This window comes from Panthera uncia, chromosome A2, assembly GCF_023721935.1.
Source record: "Panthera uncia isolate 11264 chromosome A2, Puncia_PCG_1.0, whole genome shotgun sequence".
Taxonomy (NCBI): Eukaryota; Metazoa; Chordata; class Mammalia; order Carnivora; family Felidae; genus Panthera; species Panthera uncia.
The window spans coordinates 14,491,060-14,511,062 of NC_064816.1; the positions used below are offsets into that span (position 1 = coordinate 14,491,060).

A 20,003-nucleotide genomic window follows, 5' to 3' on the forward strand; every position below is an offset into this window, starting at 1 on the left:
ATAATAGAAATAGAAATATAATATAAATATAAATATATAAATATAAATAAAATATATTTATTATATATTATTATTATTATTATTATTACTACTACTACTATTACTATTATTTTGGAATGAAGGAAAAGCAGATGTAGCCTTTAAGCCCTTCCTTTGGCCCCTGGGGTCTGGACACAGGACTTCTCAGCTCTGGGGACTGGCAGCCACAGTGTTTGTCTAGCCAGCTGGGCAGTTTTGTAAAGGATGATTAAAGTCCTACCTGCTCATTCTTAAAAGTTTGGGGAAGCACAGGAGAGTCTAAAGAAGCAAACAATTAGCAAATACCTTCCTCCTCCCCGCAACCATGCAGTTACCACGTATGTCCACCAGAGGCACTATTGGTCTTGGGCAGATTTTTTTTTTTTTCTTTGAATTTCTTCTTTACGTAGTTGAAATACACAGTTTTTAGATCTTGCTTTCTTACTTTTCATGCTATTACTTCAGGGGTTTCTTTCAACAATTACAGTATTGTTTTTCAAATTCCTGAATACAGAATTCCAGACATACATGCTATAAGAGCGTATAAAAGCAAACAGTGAAATTCTAATACCACCTACTGGTGTCCCTGATACTAGAAAAAACTTTTCAAATGTTGAAATGTCTAAAGCAGTAAGAGAAATTCCCCTTAATACAACATACCAGTGCTGCATTTACTAGACACTTTTAAATAATTATCCTCTTGAAAGCACACGCGGGGGCGCCTGGGTGGCTCAGTCCACTGAACCACCAACTCTTGGTTTCGGCTCAGGTCATGATCCCACAGTTCGTGGGTTTGAGCCCCACATCTGGCCCTGTGCTGGCAGCACAGAGCCTGCTTGGGATTCTCTGTCTCTCTGCCCCTCCCCTGCTTGTGCTGTCTCTGTCTGGTATTTTGAGTAACTTTGTATAGTGAAAGCATTTGCAGCATCACTATAGCAGTTATTTGAACGGTATTTTATTTTATTTTATTTTATTTATTTATTTATTTTTTAACGTTTATTTATTTTTGAGACAGGGAGAGACAGAGCATGAACAGGGGAGGGTCAGAGAGAGGGAGACACAGAATCTGAAACAGGCTCCAGGCTCTGAACTGTCAGCACAGAGCCCGACGCGGGGCTCGAACTCACAGACCGCAAGATCATGACCTGAGCCGAAGTCGGCCGCTCAACCGACTGAGCCACCCAGGTGCCCCGAACGGTATTTTAAATGACTACATAATATTGCATCATTTAGATGTACTGTTTTATATAATCACTTCTCTTCAGGTTTCCAATTTGGACCTAAGTAAATATTTATCCACATTTCTGATCCTTTCCTTGAGCGAAGTCCCAGACAGCCACAGTGAGTCAGAGAGAAACATTTTAGAGTTGCCTCCCCGGGGGGGGGGGGGGGGGGGGGGGGGCAGTTTATCATTTTACATGCTCATTAAGTAGCTTACAGAAATATGCAGGGACAGCAGTCATAAATGACTGTGGTCATCTGAAAAAATCTTTGTTGATGTTATAAGTGAAAAAGCTCGTTTGATTTGCGTTTCTTAGACCACTAGAGCACTCAGTGCTCTGGCGTGTTTAATAATCTTCCTCTATGATTTTGGAACAGAGGTAACATGCCCCTCTATTAACACAAAAAGTTAATTCCCAGCTCAGGCTCCTTAGAACTTCCTGGACCCTGTTCCTGGAATCAGAGCTCAGTGTTCTCAGCATTGGACCAGAGGCCTCATCTCTGTCTAGGAAGTCCTGTGCTGTTTCCAGATGGCCCACTGCTCTCTTCAGTGGCCGCGTTGGAACCTGCAGCTTCGGCTCTTTTCCTCTCAGAACCCAGGGGCAGCAAAACAAGGGAGCCCCGCTCACCAGGCTGGACTTGGACTTTACTTGTGGTCAGACAGTGTGGGCATCGTCTTCCTTCGTGGTGGGCTCTTTGTGTCCTTGTCGCCTTGGTTGCCAGGGAGGGACTGGAGGCTCTCATCCAGGTGCCTAGTGGGGACAAAGAGTGGAGAGGGGATGCTCTAGTTGGTTATCATTTTCCTTTGTAAAACTTTGAATTCTCTAGAATGTTCCCATAGAGGGGAAAGTTATAAGTAAGTAAAATGATTAAAATGAACTTCCATGGCCGTAAAGGGGATTCTGTTAGTGAACCCTGAAATCACTTAGCTGTAAGTGCTCATTCTTATTACCCTAGTTTCGCAGAGTCAGGAAACACTTGTGAAGGTTCTAGAACCTTCTAGAAGTGAGGGTAACTAGCTTGAGGGAAGGACAGGAGAAAAGGTTTGGAGAACCAGAGACTTGCACTGTGGCCTTCTAGCGTATGTCCCCTTGCTCTTCTCACACTCCCTCACCCCACTACAATTTGTTTCAGGCTGTGAAAATTGATACATAGTCATTGTAGGAAAAAAACTAAAGATCACCCATTTTCTATACCCAGAGACAATGACTATTAACATCTGGTATACATCTGACGTGTATGAACACGTGTAATTTTGCCATCATATAGGTGTGTGAGCCTGTGTATCCATATCTGTACAAACACGCACAAACACACTTTTATACCCCCTTTTATTTACTTATTAAAAAAAAATTTTTAATGTTTATTTCTGAGAGGGAGAGAGACAGAGAGTATGAGTGGGGGAGAAGCAGACAGAGAGGGAGACACAAAATCCGAAGCAGGCTCCGGGCTCTGAGCTGTCAGCACAGACCCTGACGTGGGGCTTGAACCCATGAACCGCGAGATCACGACCTGAGCCAAAGTCGGACGCTTAACCGACCGAGCCACCCACATGCCCCTCTTCCTCAGTGTGTTTTATCAGTTTTTCTATACGGGTGGACGGGGACGTGGATGGATGCTGCTGGCTGTCTAGGTTTTCACTGCAGTGCTGTAGTGAACAACCGTACATGGCCCTTGGGACATCTTCTCAAGGGGCGTCCTTAGGAGTATGTGGCGGGTAGTGTGGATTTTCAGCGATATCGGCTCTTGCCAAATTTTTGCCAAAGGGCTCATGCCAATTGGCCCTCCCACCAGCAGCGTGAAAGGCTGTCTGTTGTCCCCACACCTTCATCAAGACTCTGTACTGTCAGGGGGCGCCTGGGTCAGTTAAGCGTCCGACTCTTGATCTCCGCTCAGGTCATGATCTTGTGGTTTGTGGGTTCGAACCCTGCATCCGGCTCTGCGCTGATGGTGCAGAGCCTGCTTAGGATTCTCTCTGTCTGTCTCTCTCTCTCTCTCTGCCCCTCCCCCACTCGTATGCACGTGCGTGCTCTCTCTCAAAATAAACATTTAAAAAAAAAAAAAGACTCAGGGGGCACCTGGGTGGCTCAGTCAGTTGAGCGTCAGACTTCGGCTCAGGTCATGATCTTGCAGCTCGTGAGATTGAGCCCCGCGTCGGGCTCTGTGCTGACAGCTCGGAGCCCGGAGCCTGCTTCCGATTCTGTGTCTCCCTCTCTCTCTGCCCCTCCCCTGCTCATGCTCTGTCTCTCTCTCCTTCAAAAATAAATAAACATTAAAAAAAAAAAAAAGACTCAGTACTGTCAGGCTTAGTGATTTGAGCCCATCTGGGAATGAGATAGCATCTCATGGTTTTAATTTGCATATCCTGATTGCTGGTGGGCTTGAACATCTTTTAAAATAGTTACTGCCTAGAGTTTAACAGATTTTCTCTTCTCTGCACCTTCGCTGCTTCTCCTCCGCTCGTTTTTTCCGTTGGGTTGTCTTGGTGGGTTGGTGTTCTTTATGTTTTAGATGCTAGTGCCTTGTTACATGGATTGGAGCCATCTTCTGGCTTCCGGCCGGGCTTTCCTTTTATCTCTTCAACGAAAGCATGCATTGCCTTCAGTTAGACCAGTTGGTAAACCCTCCTCCTATGAGGCTCAGTTGAAACTACATTATATCCCCAAGAAGTGCAGCATTAAAATTCAGAGCATTAAAAAGTTCTTTAAAAAAATTTTTTTTTCAATGTTTATTTGTATTTGAGAGACAGAGACAGAACATAAGCGGGGGAGAGGCAGAGTGAGGGAGACAGAATCCGAAGCAGGCTCCAGGCTTCGAGCTGTCAGCACAGAGCCCGACGCAGGGCTCGAACCCACGGACTGTGAGATCGTGACTTGAGCCGAGGTTGGACGCTTAACCGACTGAGCCACCCAGGTGCCCCGCGTTTTCTTACGATACTTTTCCTTTTTTACACTGAGGTCTGTAATCCATCTGGAGGTTTTTGCTTTTGTAGTTAAATGCATTTCCTTTTTTGTGACTTTTCCTCTGCACTGATACTCCCCAAGTCCTCTATAGGCTCCCAACAGGTCGACATCACCAGGCTTTTCTCCGTCACCTGGTGCTCTTTGCTTGCTCTGGGAGTCCCAGGTGAGGCACTCAGTAGTTTATCAAGGTCACGTCTCTGTCTCAAGCACTGTCAGTGTTTGTGACGTTGATGACTTTGCTTTCACGTTGTGGACCCTGGCTCCAAGGGGCGTCATTTCACCAGTGTAGACTTCATTCAGTTTTTGAAACTTCCACGTGTGTGCTTTGTGCCTGGCCCTGGCAGTGTTCTCAGATCTGAGAATGCTGCTTGCTGGGTCACAGCCCCAGGGTCTCCCGTAAAGACGCTCCTGCTTCACCTTGAACATGTGACCCTGTATTTTTTCATAAGGGGTCAATGGAATTGATAAAGTATGCTGTTCTTGTCAGCGTCCTAGCTTTACGGAAACTACAAAGCGACATCTAAGGAGCCCAGGGTGCTTTGTATTTTTCCCACTCCTTTTTGCCCCATTTAGATCAGGAGGAAACAGGAAAAGTCATTATCCGTCCAACAATGTGTATTTTCCATAGTTGAAAAGATGAAAAGATACACGAAGTAAGGAGAATAAAGTTGAGCTGTTGGGGCGCCTGGGCGGCTCTGTCGGTTAAATATCCAACTTCAGCTCCAGTCATGATCTCGTGGTTCGTGAGTTCGAGGCCCGCATCGGGCTCTCTGCCCCTCCCCTGCTCGCACGTTCTTTCTCTCAAAAATACGTAAGCGTTAAAAAAAAAAAGGTGACCAATTTACAGGACTTTCCTGATAGGTTGTCACCAATGTCCCCTGGAGAACCTGTCAAAGATAACGTCCCAAATACCTGTGGGAAACGGCTCCCCAACGGACTATAGCCCGTACCCCCACTGAGTGCACCTCTGTCGTCCTGTCACCAAATGTCTCACTGGTTTCCTCCTCAGCAGAGTGGAAGTGGGGGAAGAGGGTGTGGGATGAGTCCCAAGGCAGTGCTGGGGTCCCCTGCCACACGGCACCCGCCAGGGGCCTGGTCTCCTGGCCTCAGCCTGCCCATCGCCACGGCCACGGCCACCGGCGGCTTTCAGCAATCACGGACCGTTATTGACGGTTGACATTTGTTTTGCACGTTTGTTTCTGCTTAAAAACATTTTACCTTTGTTCCTCCTTTTTTCACCTCGTATCAACATTTTCTTCTTACGCCGCCTTTGCGTTTTCTCCTCAGGCCGGAAGCTGAGAGGAAAAGCCTTTTATTTTGTCAACGGCAAAGTGTTTTGCGAGGAGGACTTCCTGGTGAGTTTGTCCCCGGACTTCCCCTGCCCTGAGTCGGGACCGGAGTCAGGGGGAGACTGTGGGGAGGCCCAGGCCGGGTACAACAGTGTGGTTTCTCTCCGGGGTTTCCTGTGCTGGCGGAAAACGGAGCGCTGCCAGAGAAAGGGGGTCCCGACTTTCCTTCTGAGGATGCCCGAGGTGGTGCTTGTCCCCGAAGCAGAGGACAGACCCCAGAGCTTTGTGCTTGGGAGGGACTCAGGATCGCTTGGCCTGTCCTCCTGTGCTCTGCTCATTTCCGCCTCCCCCACCGCTCTCTCTTAAACCTGTGCCCTGGGGTTCGGGCCTGCGTTACCTTGAACCCTGTCTGCTGTCTGCGGGCATCCGGCCTCTGTCACGCTTCAGAAGTCCACCCACGGGCCAGGGACTCCCAGACCCGAGCTCCAGCCCGGCCAGCACCTGCCGGCCACCCCAGCCTTTCCATAGCCACTTGTCTGAAGCAGAAACACCAGGTCACCTTGGGTCCTCATCCCTGAGATCTGAATCCTAGGTTCATCCTCGGCCCCTCCTCCTTCCCACCTCTCCCAGAACGTGGCCAAGAATTGACCCTCGTGCCGCCGCGGCCTCCCTGGGCCCCGCTTAGCTTCCCAAAGCCAGTGTGGCTCAGCCACGCTACCTGTGTGTCAAGCCAGCCCGCCCAGGCTCCACGTCTCCGGGGCTCGAAGCCTGTGCAGAAGCTGCCTGTGGTCCAGAACCTACCTGGTGTCTCTCCCGTTCCACTGCTTGTAGTTGCGTGTGCCTGTGTGTTTTGGTAAAGTAAGGTAGAGAGTCTTTACCAAGTTTCTTTGAAACTGAAGGCATTGGCTAACCAGAGCCAGACTTGAGTTTGAATCGTATCCTTACCCCTTATAGGCTGTGTGACCTTGTACAGGTTGCTTACCCTCTCTGAGCTTCCCTTGTTTCCATCTGAGAAATGGTACGGTACATACCTTGTTTTAAGAATTGTCTTAAGGGGCGCCTGGGTGGCTCAGTCAGTTAAGCGTCCGGCTTCGGCTCAGGTCACGATCTCGCGGCTCGTGAGTTCGAGCCCCGCGTCGGGCCCTGTGCTGACAGCTCGGAGCCTGGAGCCTGCTTCAGATTCTGTGTCTCCTCTCTCTGCCCCTCCTCCACTCACATTCAGTCTCTGTCTCTCTGTCCTTCTCCAAAAAAAATAAAACATTAAAAACATAAAAAATGGGTTTAAGGACTAGAGTGTTGATGTCAGGCTTAAGCCTGCATCAGAGTCCCCTGCAAGGCTTTGTGAACACACAGATCACCGGGTCCCACCCCAGAGTTTCCCAGTCAGTAGGTCCGGGATGGAGCCCAAATATGCATTTTTCACAAGTTCCCAGGTGATTCCGGGGGACTCCTCTTTGAGAACCACTGGCCTAGAGACAGAGCCTGGCATGTTGTGGGTGCCCAGACGCAGCTGTTGTTAGGGCGAGTGGCATCAGTGCCAGCAATGGCTCTGTGGCACGGGATATTTCGTGATTCATCCCACAACCCACATCCCACAACCTGTGTTCTGAGAAATGACAGATTCCGGCCTAGAGGGACACATCTCTCTGCGAAGATGTCGTCCTCGTGACTGGCGGGCAAGTGGCCGGGCCATCTGTGCCCTGACGGGTTTACCTTTGCTTTCTTTCTCCTCCGCAGTACTCCGGGTTCCAGCAATCTGCCGACAGGTGTTTCCTTTGTGGACATCTGATCATGGATATGGTGAGTCAGTCGGGTCACCAAGCAAGATTATGGCAGCGGGGGGAGGGGGGAGGTGGTCACAGAAAAGAAGAAATTGGTAGTTGAGGACTGTGTTTCCTACCCTTGTTTGTGGTCGCATCTGGTTTTATTAAGAAAAGACCCTGTGTGACACAGCTCTGCTTGTCCTAGGAGAAACCCCGTTGTTGGCTTTGAACGGCCTCAGCATCCTTAGCCGTGTAGTCCCCACAATGCTGTGTTTCTGGTGATCTTCTCTCCTCTGGGCTGTTGGGATCACACCGGCCTCCCTCTCATTTTCTGTGGTCCTCGTGGTGTCCCGGGTGAGACGCCAGATGCTAGACGTCATCTACCTCGGAGTTGGGTACAGAAAGTCGGGTAAACACGGTTCTTGGTCCCCCACGTTCTGCCTGGCTCCGTCTGTTCCTAAGATGAGTTTGGGGGACAGGGGCGGCTGTCTTTAGTTCTGAGACAGCAGAGCAAGAAGCAGCTGGCTCTCTGAGCTTGTCTTGGGCCTCAGTGCGTTTATCTCTCCAGTGGGGATGGTTTTTCTTTCCTGGTCTCCTTATTGGGTAAGGCTGTGAGGTTAACAAACACAGAATACTTAGTCTGTCTGAGGGATCAAATTGTCCAGCACCGGAGATCAGGCCTTAAGAATTTCTTTAACGCACTGGTCGAAGAAAATCATCGTACGATATTCTTTTTAAAGTTTCTTTGATTTAAAACATTTTTTTTTATTTGAGCAAGAGAGAGAGAATCTTAAGCAGGCTCCATGGAGCCCGATGCTGGGCTCGATCCCAAGACCCTGGTATCATGATCTGAGCCGGAATCAAGAGTCAGACACTCAACCACTTGAGCCAACCAGGCACCCCTATAATCTTCTTTTAGCTGGAAAGAATTCAATCTCTCTCTAAGCTGACCCATTCATTCCATTCTGGAGAAGGGAATTGCTAATTGTTGCTGTTTTTTCCTTTTACCTTTTTGTTGAGAAACAGCTCACAGAATAAAGGGTGTACGTTTTAAGCGTACAGGCGAATGAAATTTTACATGTGCGTATACCTGTGTAACCACCACCCAGGTCAAAATACGGATGTTTCCCACATCCCACACCCCAGAAAGTTCCTTCCTGTCTTCCTCCCAGTCCAGACCCCCTCCTCCAAAGGTCCCCTCTCTCGCTCCAGATTCGTTTTGCTGGTCCTGGAACTTCATATAAATGGAATCATACAGTATCGAGTCCTTTGGGTCTGCGTTTTCTCCCTTAGAAAATGTTTTTGAGCGTGGGGAAGGGGGGCAGGAGCCTGGGTGGCTCAGTCGGTTGAGCATCTGACTCTCGATTTCAGCTCAGGTCACGATCTCATGGTTTGTGAGTTTGAGCCCCGCATTGGGCTCTGCACTGACAGTGTGGAGCCTGCTTGGGATTCTCTCTCTCTCTCTCTCTCTCTCTCGCTCTCGCTCTCGCTCTCGCTCTCGCTCTCTCTCTGCCCCTCCCTCACTTGTGCACACATACCTGCGCTCTCACTCTCTCAAAATAAATAAATACACTTAAAAAAAAAAAAAAGAAAATGTTTTTGAGGTTCACGCATGTTGTTGCCTGTGTCTGTAGTTCATTTATTTTCATTGCTAGATAGACTCCCATTGTATGGATATAGCAGTTTGGGGGCCTATTATCCAGCCGATGGGGATTTGGATGGTTTCCAGTCTGAAGGCTATTTATGAATAAAGCTGCCGTGAACACTCTTGGGCGTGTTGTTGGACACAAGCGCTCATTTCTGCCGGCTCTGTGCTAACATGTATAACACAGAGGTGAACTGAGCCCTCCCTGTTCACGAGGAGAAGCCTGCCGTTGTCCCGGCTCTGACACACGACAGTGGAGCTCAGCCCCTGTGAGAGCTGGGTCCTCGTTAGTAGCCAAGACCTCCCTGGGGAGCATGGCTCTCCACCCACTTCCCCAGGGGAGGCAGGCGGGAGCCCACACCCTCACCCCTACCTTCCACGGATGCCAGCCAGTCCTCCATAGGGATCTATTTCGTTAGGAGAATTTGTCCGTGATTTTCGAGTCCTTCTAACAAACCCTCCACATACGAGGTCAACAGTGTCCAAAGTTATGAATGGGATTATACCCTGTTCTTACTTCTGGGTATCCTAAGCCTTCTTTGGGCCTCAGAGCACCTCATTTACCTATTGCTGCATAGTAAACCACCCCATGATGTGGTGGTTTCAAACAACAGTGATTTGGGGTGCCTGGGTGGCTCGGTTGGTTAAGTGTTGACTTCAGCTCAGGTCGTGATCTCATGGTTTAGGGGTTCGAGCCCCGCATGGGGCTCTGTGCAGACAGTTCAGAGCCTGGAGCCTGCTTCGGATTCTGTGTCTCCCTCTCTCTCTGCCCCTCCCCCGCTCCCATGCACGCTCTCTCTCAAAAATAAACATTAAAAAATTTTTTTAAACTCCAGTGATTTATTTATCGTGATTCACGGAATTACGTCAGGGCTCAGCGGGATGATTCTTCTGCTCCGTGTGGCGTTGGCTGGGGTCACTCACTCAGCTGCGTTCAGCTGGTGTCACAGTTGAGTGCCAGAGATGGCCTCTCCCCTCCAGGCCTTTCTCTCCGAGGCTGCTGACCTCATTCAGTAGTCTAGCCTGGACAACTTCCCTTCTAGAGAGAGGAAGGGAAGCTGTCAGGCTTCTTAGGTCCTCAGCTCAGAAGTTTCTGAACATCATTTCTTCCTCATTCTGTTAATCAAAGAACATCACGAGGCCAGTCTCAATTCACGAGATGGAGAAGATCTCCTCCACTTTTTTTTTTCTTGTTAAGTTTATTTATTTATTTTAAGAGAGGGGGAGGGAGAGAGCAGGGGAGGGGCAGAGAGAGAGGAGAGAGAGAGAGAGAGAATCCTAAGCAGGCCGTCAGCACAACGTGGGAGCTTGAACCCACGAACCTCGAGATCATGACCTGAGCAGAAACCAAGAGTCGGACACTTCACCGACTGAGCCTCCCAGGCACCCCTCTTCAAAAATTTTTTAACATTTATTTTATTTTTGAGAGAGAGAGAGAGAGAGACAGAGCGTGAGCAGGGGAGGGGCAGAGAGACAGAAAGAGAGACAGAATCTGAAATAGGTTCCAGGCTCCAAGCTGTCAGCGCAGAGCCTGACGTGGGGCTCGAAGTCGGGAACGGTGAGATCGTGACCTGAGTTGAAGTCGGATGCCTCACCGACCGAGCCACCCAGGCGCCCCTCTCCTCTTCCACTCCTTGAAGTGAGGGCCAGCCTTGCATACAGGAAGGGAAAGAACGAAGCTTTGGAACCATGTCTACCCCACGAGGATAATGCGAAGTTGGACCTGGGCCCTTGCCGGTCTTCTCTAGGACTTGGAAACTTTTGGCAAATGCCTGCCCGGTAGTGACCCCCTCTTTTAAAACCAGAACCCTTCAGGCGTGCCTGGGTGGCTCAGTCGGTTGAGCGTCCGACTTCGGCTCGGGTCACGATCTCGAGGTCCGTGACTTTGAGCCCCGCATCGGGCTCTGTGCTGATGGCTCAGAGCCTGGAGCCTGCTTCCGATTCGGTGTCTCCCTCTCTCTCTCTGCCCCTCCCTGCTCATGCTCTGTCTCTCTCTCTCTCTCTCAAAAATATATAAATGGTTAAAAAAAATTAAACCAGAACCCTTCACTGTTGGCAAGAGTTTTTACAATGCAGAGAAAGATCCCTTCAAAACCATTCTTGGTTCTCCAAGAGAACCAACCAGTTGTCCAATTCTTTGTATAAATCATCTGTGCCCCTCACCTGCCCCCTTAGTAGAGTGGGATACTCCTAGCCTGCAGGCTGAAACTGGGCATTTTCCCACAGTAAAAAGAAAGATCACAGTGAGTCAGAGTGCACTTTAGGCACGTTGTGGGTTAAGTTAATTTCAGGGTCCCTTCTGCCAAGACAGCATTAGCCTGGGAGCAGAATGCATTCCAAGGTCCGGATTGCCAAGTGGACTTTGGAAGCCCGGCTGGTGGTTCTTCCCACTTTGGCAGCTTCCTGCAGATTGAAAGGGGCCCCGAAGGTTAGTGCCACACCGGAGGGAATGAGGAAGCTGGAAAGCTGAGCCTTCAGAGCACACGAAGCCCCCGGCTCGCCCCCTTGGCTGCGGCGTGCGAGGTGTGGCGTTGGCCTTGGCGGGGGAAGCGTCGGGCTCTGGAGCACACCCTTCCTGCAGGTGTCACATGCACCAACAAGGTTTTCCTCAGTCGCAAGCCCCCTTCCTGCTGCCTAGTTGAAAGCATTCTGTGTGGCCCCCCTCCGGGGCGCTGCTGTCTGTGCGTTCCTCGCACCCGGGCATTTTAGCGACATCCTTGCGGGTGTTGACCCCGTAGTTCAGCTGTTCGTGCTACGTTTCGTGGCACAGGTGAGCACAGAAGTGAATCTCCTATTGAGTCGGTGAAAATGCTTTCAGCTGCAAATTATAGAAAAACCCAGACTTGTTGGAACGCAGACCAGTGGTTCTCAGACTTTCGCACGCATTGGAATCATGGTACAAAAACACTACGTGCCAGGGTTTACCCTAGAACTTCTGATTCTGGAGAGCCGGGCTGGGGCCTGGGAATGGACATTTTTTTAACACGTTCCCGGAGGGTGTGGATACTGCGGGTCCAGGGACCACGCCGTGAGATGCGCTGACTTGATAGGAAAGCTGTATTATGTCACCCAGCAACGGGCTTGGAGGCAGGCAGTTCCGCCGGGAGGTAATTTGCTCACCGGCTGACCTCACCAAGGGTGTTCTTCACATCTCTTCTCTCTCCTACCTTGTCTCGGCTCTGTCCTGGTTCCAGGACTGCCTCTTACCTGTCCAGGCATCACAACCAGATCAAATGGCACTAAGGCTTGTGGAGCCTTCTCTCCGTCTCGGGTTTAAAAACAACAGCAACCAAAGAGGCTTTGCTTAGGCTTGGATTTGAAGTAATCCGTGGTTGAGTCACAGTTCGTGGATTATCCCGCTGCGGAGTGAAAGCCGCTTAGAAGGGGCACCTGGGAGGCAGACGTGAAGGGGCTTGGGATGGAGCCCTCTGTGGCCCTGCTTCGCATCCTTTCCTGCAGAGAACTGCGGAAGAGCCCCCTGAATTCTCCCCTGGAGGGTTACGCACAGGAGAAGGATCCTGTCTGACTTCCTCCTGTGGATGCATTTACCTAGATTTGCCTTCCCCGCCCTGCCATCTCTTGACCTTGATCCAAGTGACTCTGGGATGGGCGTGTGCCGTGCAGCGTGATTGCGCCTGCGGTCCCTCGGCCCGACGCGTTCCTCTCCTTCCCGCCGTCCACGCCTTCTCCAAAATCCCCGCCGAGCCCTGGCCTCTCTCGCTTTCTGCCCCCAGATCCTGCAGGCCCTCGGGAAGTCCTACCACCCCGGCTGCTTCCGCTGCGTCATCTGCAACGAGTGCCTGGACGGGGTGCCCTTCACCGTGGACTCCGAGAACAAGATCTACTGTGTCCGAGATTACCACAAGTGAGGAGGGGTGGGGCGGAGAGGGGCCGCGCGTGCGGGCCACGCTGATCTCACGGAGTGAGGGATGGACACCCGCCGGGGCGCCTCCGCAGGCCTGTACCTTAGTCCACAGTCGGGAGGTCGGCCGATGCCGGTGCAGACAGGAGGTGGTTACAGAACCACGTTTACTGGAAAACACAGAGCCCCAAAGCCCTGTGATCAGATCCCCTCGAGGCTCGGGAGGCATCTGTCAAGCCCGGTGGCTCCAGCTTTAACTTCCAAAGGCAGCGATTCGGCGCTGGGCACCGCCACCCTCGATCTGCCTGGGCCTGTGCCGGGCACCCGGAGGGAAGTAAACAGGGCCGTCTCCATCCCTAGTAGGTTGTGGGGAGAGCGTCCGGGTATGCTTGTTGCCGCCGGGGAGCGATCCCGCGGCACGACTGAAACACCTCCCAGAGAATGAGCCGGGCTGCCTCGATGCGAGGGCTGGAGGGGTTCGCTTGACGAGCGATGGGTGGGAGGCCGGCCCTGAGGAAGGCTCCGGGGTCTTGCCTCCCAGAGACAGCACAACACTCCCTTTACTGCTTCTGCGCTTCTCTCGGCAGGGTGCTGGCCCCCAAGTGTGCAGCCTGTGGGCTTCCCATCCTTCCACCCGAGGTAAGGTGCTCTTTCACACCTGCTCCTGGCGGCTCCCTGACACGAATACGTCCCTCGGGTCGCTTACAAAGATCTGTGTCCTGTCCTTCTACCTTTTAGAAAGTCCTTCTGGGGCGCCTGGGTGGCTCAGTCAGTTCAGCTCAGTCGTGACCTCACAACCTCGGCTCAGGTCGTGATCTCCCAGTTCACGAGTTCGAGCCCCGCGTCGGGCTCTGTGCTGACCGCTCGGAGCCGGGAGCCCGCTTCGGATTCCGTGTCTCCCTCTCTCTCTCTCTCTCTCTCTCTCTTTCGCTCTCTTTCTCCAAAGTAAATGAATAAATAAAATATTTAAATAAATAAATAAGTAAACATTAAAAAAAAAAATCAGAAAATCCTTCTGAAATCTCACCTCTGACCCTAATAGTGTCCTCACCAAGAAGGCCCTTTCGTATTAACTGGCTTCCCCAGCCCAGTGCCCTTCTTGTGGCCCATTCGTCCCTACAGTCGTCCAACTGCCTGACTTGATAGTGACTCCTAGATTAGAAGGTGAGCAGAAAGCCTGCCTTTCATTCATTTTCTCTTTTAAAACCTCACTCTCCATGTAGGTGGTTTTCTCAGTGTTGACCCTGACGCTCCAGAAGGTGTGGCTGCTGTCCCTCTGACTTCCTCTCTCATCGGTTCAAGGTGTCCTTTTTCCAGCCGGTGTGGGACTTCACTACAGAGCTGTGCTTTTCCAAGGCCACCTACTTGTCGCCTTGGGAATCTCACGGGTCCCCCAACCGGCCTCTTGTTCTTACTTTCCTTCCGTCCAGGGCTCAGATGAGACCATCCGCGTCGTGTCCATGGACAGAGACTTCCACGTGGAGTGCTACCACTGCGAGGTAGGCGCCTCCCTGCCCAGACTCCCCAGGCCCGTTTCAACAGTACAAGAGGAAGGCCTCCTGGGTTGACTGGGGCCTGAGGTGGTCAGCAGGGTGTGGTCGAGGGCTGCCCTCCAGAGCTGCCCTCCAGGTCAAGGGGTGCAGCCTGATTTGTGGGGGAGGTTGGAGGAGATGCAGGTGTTGGGGACAGGGGGGGGGTCTTTACTGCCTTCCCCGCATTTGTTAACAGCCGAGTCCGGAAGCCACCGCAGCTGAGCGGTGGGGGGGGGGGGGGGGGGCGTGGGGGGCGTGGGGTTTCACGTGCCACATTGTCAGGCAGCTGAGTGACTTGGGGGAATAGACACCCTCCCCTCCAGCTTGTAGGCTGGTCTGTCTGCCAAGAGCCCCTTTCTGAGCTGAGCCCTGGAGATCACAAAGAATCCCACCCCTCTCCCTGGTTGGAAACCCACCCAACGTCCCTGGTTGGTGTGGAGTGCGTGCGTGTGGGGCCCATCTGCCCCCTCTCTTAGCTCGTGTCACGCCCGGGCTAAAGAAGCCACGGGCACCCCGTGACCGTCAGGCAGGCCGGGGCTCGCCCCCTCGCCAGCCCTTGTGAAGGGGGCAAACGCTTGAAGCGCCCGCGGAGGTTCAGCCAGGATTAAGCGGATTCAGCCATGGGAGGAGAGAAGAGTTATCGTGTGACGCCGTGGGTGGGGTGAACGGGAAGCGGGTGAGGTGACGGCGGGAGGCTCCAGTTCACTGCCAGCCCTGGGGACATTTGCTCATCGTCCTCTCCACACGTTCAGTGCCATGCTGTCCCGTAGGAACCCGAGAGCCCCAAATTCAAGTCGTGTGTGTACTTTCGTTTTCTAGTAGCCGCCTTAAAAAAGGAGAAAGGGGGCGCCTGGGTGGCTCAGTCGGTTGAGCGTCTGACTCTTGATTTGGGGTCAGGCCCTGATCCCGGGGTCGTGGGATCGAGCCCCGCATCAGGCTCCGTGCTGAGCGTGTGGAGCCTGCTTGAGATTCTCTCCCTCTCCCTCTGCCCTACTCCCCCACTTTCTCTCTCTCTCAAATTAAAAAAGAAGACAAAAGAAACAGGTGGGATTCACTCTTGCAATATTGTATTCACCCAGTATATCCAAAACGTTATTTCAGTATGTAATCGATACAAGGGTTTTTCATGAACTGCCTTACATTCATGTCCTGCCCTAAGTCTTGGGAGTGCGGGGCATGCATTTGCGGACGCCCGGCTCGGTTCTGACCGCCCCGTTTCAAGTGCTCCGTAGCGACCTGCCGCACCTCCCCTCGGCTGGACCGCACGACCACGCAGCGCCCTCTGCTGGTTCCCCGGGGCCGCTGGCCTTGGGGTCGGTCTTGCGATCCTTTAGTTCTGTTCTGCTACCCCCTGGACATTTTTGCCTCCACCCCCCGCCCCCCCCCCCAGGACTGCGGCCTGGAACTCAATGACGAAGACGGCCACCGCTGCTACCCCCTGGAAGACCACCTGTTCTGTCACTCCTGCCACGTCAAGAGACTGGAGAAGAGCCCCTCCCCTGCAGCTCTCCACCAGCACCGCTTCTAGCGAGAGCCTCTTCCAGACCTCGCGTTGGCGACCAGAAGCCAGCGTCGCAAAGCCAGACATCTGCCTGCTAATTCCAGTGGCCCCACGGGGTGGTCGCGGGGGTGGGGGGGGTGGGGAGGGGGGCCAGGCAGGTAAGTTTCTGTATACGCATGGGGCGCCGCTCCTTCAACCTCCCTGTCTGGTGGGTGTTACTTTCCAAGTGCCTTTCTCCGCCGCCCCGCCCTCATCGGATTACTCAGGAAGATACTCTAGCAGGTGCATGGCGTGTGACATCCCAAGGAGCCCTCCGGGCCCCTCTGGGAACAGCTCGTGCTTTAGAGGGAAAAGTTTGCCCTGAGCGTACTTCGCGGTGTCCTCTGAGGAGGGCTCAGCTGCCGATACCTCCAGCCCCTCCCTGTCCCTTTAGGAAAGCACCCGCACCAGACATTACCCCCGGTGCCCCCACCCCCCCCCCCGCACACGACATGATTTGAGACTGCACCCTCGACACGCACACGCAGCGTTATTGGAGACGTCTCTCCGCCCCAGAGACTCCGCTCTTCTGTCGGGTGATGGCAGATTTTAACCGCATTGTGGCAAGAGGGAAGCTGTGCCCGTGCTCTGTGTCCGAGGAAGAACTGCTTGGTAAACCAGAGCCGAGTTGTGGACTGAGCGAGCCGGGGTTTCCTCCTCGTACGCTGACAACGTCTTGCCTGCTCCTGCAAATCTTCACTCCCTGACAGGCAGCTGGGAGCCCAGGCGGAGGTTTGCCCCGTTCGATAGCGAGGCGTGTTTGGGACGAGAACTTGGGTGCGGGTACCAGGCGTCCTTTGCCCTCCTGTTTGCACCGTCCTCCTCTGGAGCTCTCGAGAGTCTGGGACTTTGGAGTCGCTCCCACAGAGGCAAGTCTCAGGATCCCGTGTGGGACATCTCTGTGCCTGTCGTAGCTTATCTAACCACGGGCTTTGGGGAAGCCTTGCCCATGTGCTGAGAGCTGGCGCATACACGAGGAGACTGTGTGTGTGTGTGTGTGTGTGTGTGTGTGTGCACGTGTGTGTGACAGTGACATCTCCAGCCAGCACGAGACAGAGAGCCTCAGGAAAAATCACCATGTTCGTTTTCCACCGTGTCTCGTCTGTCTCTGGCCCAGTGCTTGGCTCGGGCGTGGCCTGCGAAGAAACCCGCAGAAGGTACACTGCTTTGGTCTGTTTCTTTTCTTGTTTTTTGTTGTTTTCCTCCGCTTGCGGTCTTCCACGCGCACAAAAATACCTCACAGGTCAGGGCTTCACCAAATCGCACGTCGGGAGGAACTCGGCCGTCACGCTGAACTCAGAGATGCCTCCGTGGGTGCGTGAGGGGTCTCGGCCTCCACGCGGGCCAGACTCCCGCGGGTCAGGGCGCTGTGATCTCAGCGGAAGGTCAGCTGAGAGTGGATCCAGTTGAACGTGGGTGCTGTTGCCGGACGCGTTTCATCATGTCGGTTCCCCGGGGTGGCGAGAGGCTAAGGGAGGGCCGCACCCGGGCAGGATTTCAGGGCCACCTGTGCGCTGACGTGTCACACTCCCGAGGCCAGACGTCAGTACGCCCGGTATTTCAATGAAGAGGCGGTGTAAAAGACTTAAAAAAGGAGGTTGCCTGCCGTTCGCCCTCTCGGCCCATGGGGAGGGCCCCCTGGCCTCGGTGTTGTTGCTGGAGGTCGGGGGTCACGTCACTGCTGCCAGCTGGTCTGGGAGTATTGCCCTGGCACCCGCTCACCACCGCCTCCCCGCCTCGCACCCAGGGCAGCAGGGGCCACGGAGGGCGGTCACCGGAGCCCGAGGCCCACGGGACTCGCAGACTTTACAGTGGGCCCGGCTCCAGTTCTGCATCGTGTTTTGACCCGTTTCGGGGGCAGTTGCTACAGGAGGCACAGAATGGGCACCGTGAGTTGCCTCCTATGTTTATTCAGTTCGTTCTGCTAGAATCCTTTGGCCAGATGTCCCTTCAGCCCAGGCTGCGTGCTCTCATCGATCCCATCCCACAGGCCGAGCCTCCAGAAGCCTGGCGCCGCGTGGGGCCGGGGGTGGGGAGAGAACCCCTCTCTTCCCAGCTGGGCCCGGGGAGCCAGCCGATGTGTCTCGTCTTTGCCAACCGAGGAACGTCTCTGGCCTTGCTGGCGCCCCTTTGCTCTGATTGCAAGTCGGGCAGAAAGCGAAGAAAACTGCCTGAGAGCGACAGTCAAAAGCAGGGATTTGTGTGCAAAGTGGGTAACTAGGTTAGTTTTAAAAAAAAAGTCTCGGGATTAAATTTTTTAATTGTGATGTTTTAAGTGGCCTTGATGGACGTGATTGGGACATCTGCCAAAACGGGGTTTTATAGTGTTAAGGAAGGACAGTAAGAGAATTTCCAGGTACCCTAGAAGTCCGAGCAGCAAGTTCTCTTGTGGTCCAGGGCCCCGGGGAGGGCGCGGGTAGGAATCTCGCACCAGTTCTGCTTCTCGGGCTCTTGCGCGAGAGCCGTGAAGAGATGGTCGCCTAGGCGGTTATCTCTACGTGGTTCTGTAAGCTGTTAGCCAAACAGAGTTGTAATGGGGTTGTATTTATAGGCACCTAGAAAGAAGACACAAGCACCTGGTAGGCCAGGATGAATCCATTTATTTTAACAGGTAGAGCGCGTAGCCCTTCCTGAGTTCCCTAGATAGCTCTTGGGCTTTAGATAAACCAGGAGAATTAAGGTTTGATCCCAGACCCCAAAGCCAGCCTCCGGCCTCCTCCCCTGCCTCATTTTGCCGTTAGTTTTTTTTTCTTCCCCACCCCCTGCCCCTTCCCCAGCGAGGGCCATTCAGAAACCGCCAGGGTGGTCCGAGAAAAGCCAAGAACGTAGTTTGGCCTGCTGTTCCCCCTCGCGGTTACTCTCCCACCTGTCGGTGGGTAAAGAGTGCTTTGTTCATCCCTCATCGCGGAAGCGCGTCTCATCCCGTCTGGGTAATCGCCTGTACGTGGCAGCAGGGTGTCCCCTTTCTCCGAGGGCAGTGCTCCGGTGCAAACCTCGCTCAGCCGAATCCACCGAGGTTGTGCTGTTGAGTCCTGGGCGGCGAGTGCAGTAAGGAGTTCTGATCACCGTCACCCGCCGCCATCACCCTGTGGCCATGGGCTGCAGTCACCCTCACACAAGGAAAAATGTCAGGACCTGAGAGAATGATTTGGAACCCCCCCCCCCACCCTTGGCAGGCTGGTTTGTGCGGGCCATTTCCCGTGCGTGGGGAAGTCTGGCAGCCGTGATGCCTGCCGGTTCCCTCGAAACCACGTGTGCAAGACTTGACCCCCAAATCAGCCTTGTTGCTGGATGCACCTGTCACGGCTCTGTCCGCCTTTGTGCCAGGAATACGTTCTAACTTCCAGGTGATTTGAAGTCAGTCTTAAAAGTAATAGACTAAAATGAGTAAAATACAGTAGCTATTTGTTCTGAGCCGGAGCTGGACAGGTGTGGGAAATTTCCGTATAGTGTATGAAAATTTCACCGTGCAGGGAAATGATTTTCCACTGTATCTCGTCTTCTACGATAAAAAAAAAAAATTATTCAAAATTGTACTGTCGCTGTAAGATGATTCAAAATATTGTTACTGCAAAATCCTTCTTCAAAATTGTACTGTTGCTGTAAGATGATTCAAAATATTGTTACTGCAGAATCCTTCTTCAAAATTGTACTGTTACTGTAAAATGATTCAAAATATCATGACAATAAATTGCATCAATTTGTAGCCTATTAAAGTGCCCTCCAACATGATGGTGGTTAACGGGTTTTCTTTTGTGTGTGTGGAGTGTGCAGACAGTGCTTTTCGCTAACTGGGTTTGGTCTTCTTTTGGAGCTCTGGCTCCTTAAAGGAACGTATGGGTCAAAGCTATGAAAGGTCCAAGAGCTAATAAGGTAGCATGCGGTGATGTCATGGATCCTGCTGGAAGTTACGAGACTCCTAGGTCAGAGACAAAGGACAAGTTAATGCAGCACCAGCAGGAGCGTTTTTTGTTTGTTTGTTGTTTTTTTTTGAGAGAGCGAGTGTAAGTGAACAGGGAAAAGGGTCAGAGAGAGAATCTTTTTTCATTAATTTATTTAGAGAGAGAGAGAGCATGAGCAGGGGAGGGACAGAGAGAGAGGGAGAATCTTCAGCAGGCTCTGCGCCTTCAGCACAGAGCCCAACGCGGGGCTTGAACTCACGAACTGTGA

The 20,003-nt window shown here is 52.6% G+C and overlaps 1 protein-coding gene across 1 annotated transcript in view; it reads left to right on the forward strand.

Annotated features, from left to right (window-relative positions):
• The window catches only part of LIMD1 (LIM domain containing 1), a 73,511-nt gene extending 53,946 nt beyond the window's left edge, over positions 1-19,565 (forward strand). Inside the window, exons 3-8 of the mRNA XM_049642516.1 lie at positions 5,490-5,557; positions 7,229-7,291; positions 12,634-12,764; positions 13,349-13,400; positions 14,192-14,260; positions 15,684-19,565. Of these exons, the coding sequence (XP_049498473.1) occupies positions 5,490-5,557; positions 7,229-7,291; positions 12,634-12,764; positions 13,349-13,400; positions 14,192-14,260; positions 15,684-15,821 (521 nt within the window). The 3' untranslated portion in view covers positions 15,822-19,565. The remainder of the gene's footprint in view (positions 1-5,489; positions 5,558-7,228; positions 7,292-12,633; positions 12,765-13,348; positions 13,401-14,191; positions 14,261-15,683) is intronic.
• Positions 19,566-20,003: the final 438 nt, after the last annotated feature.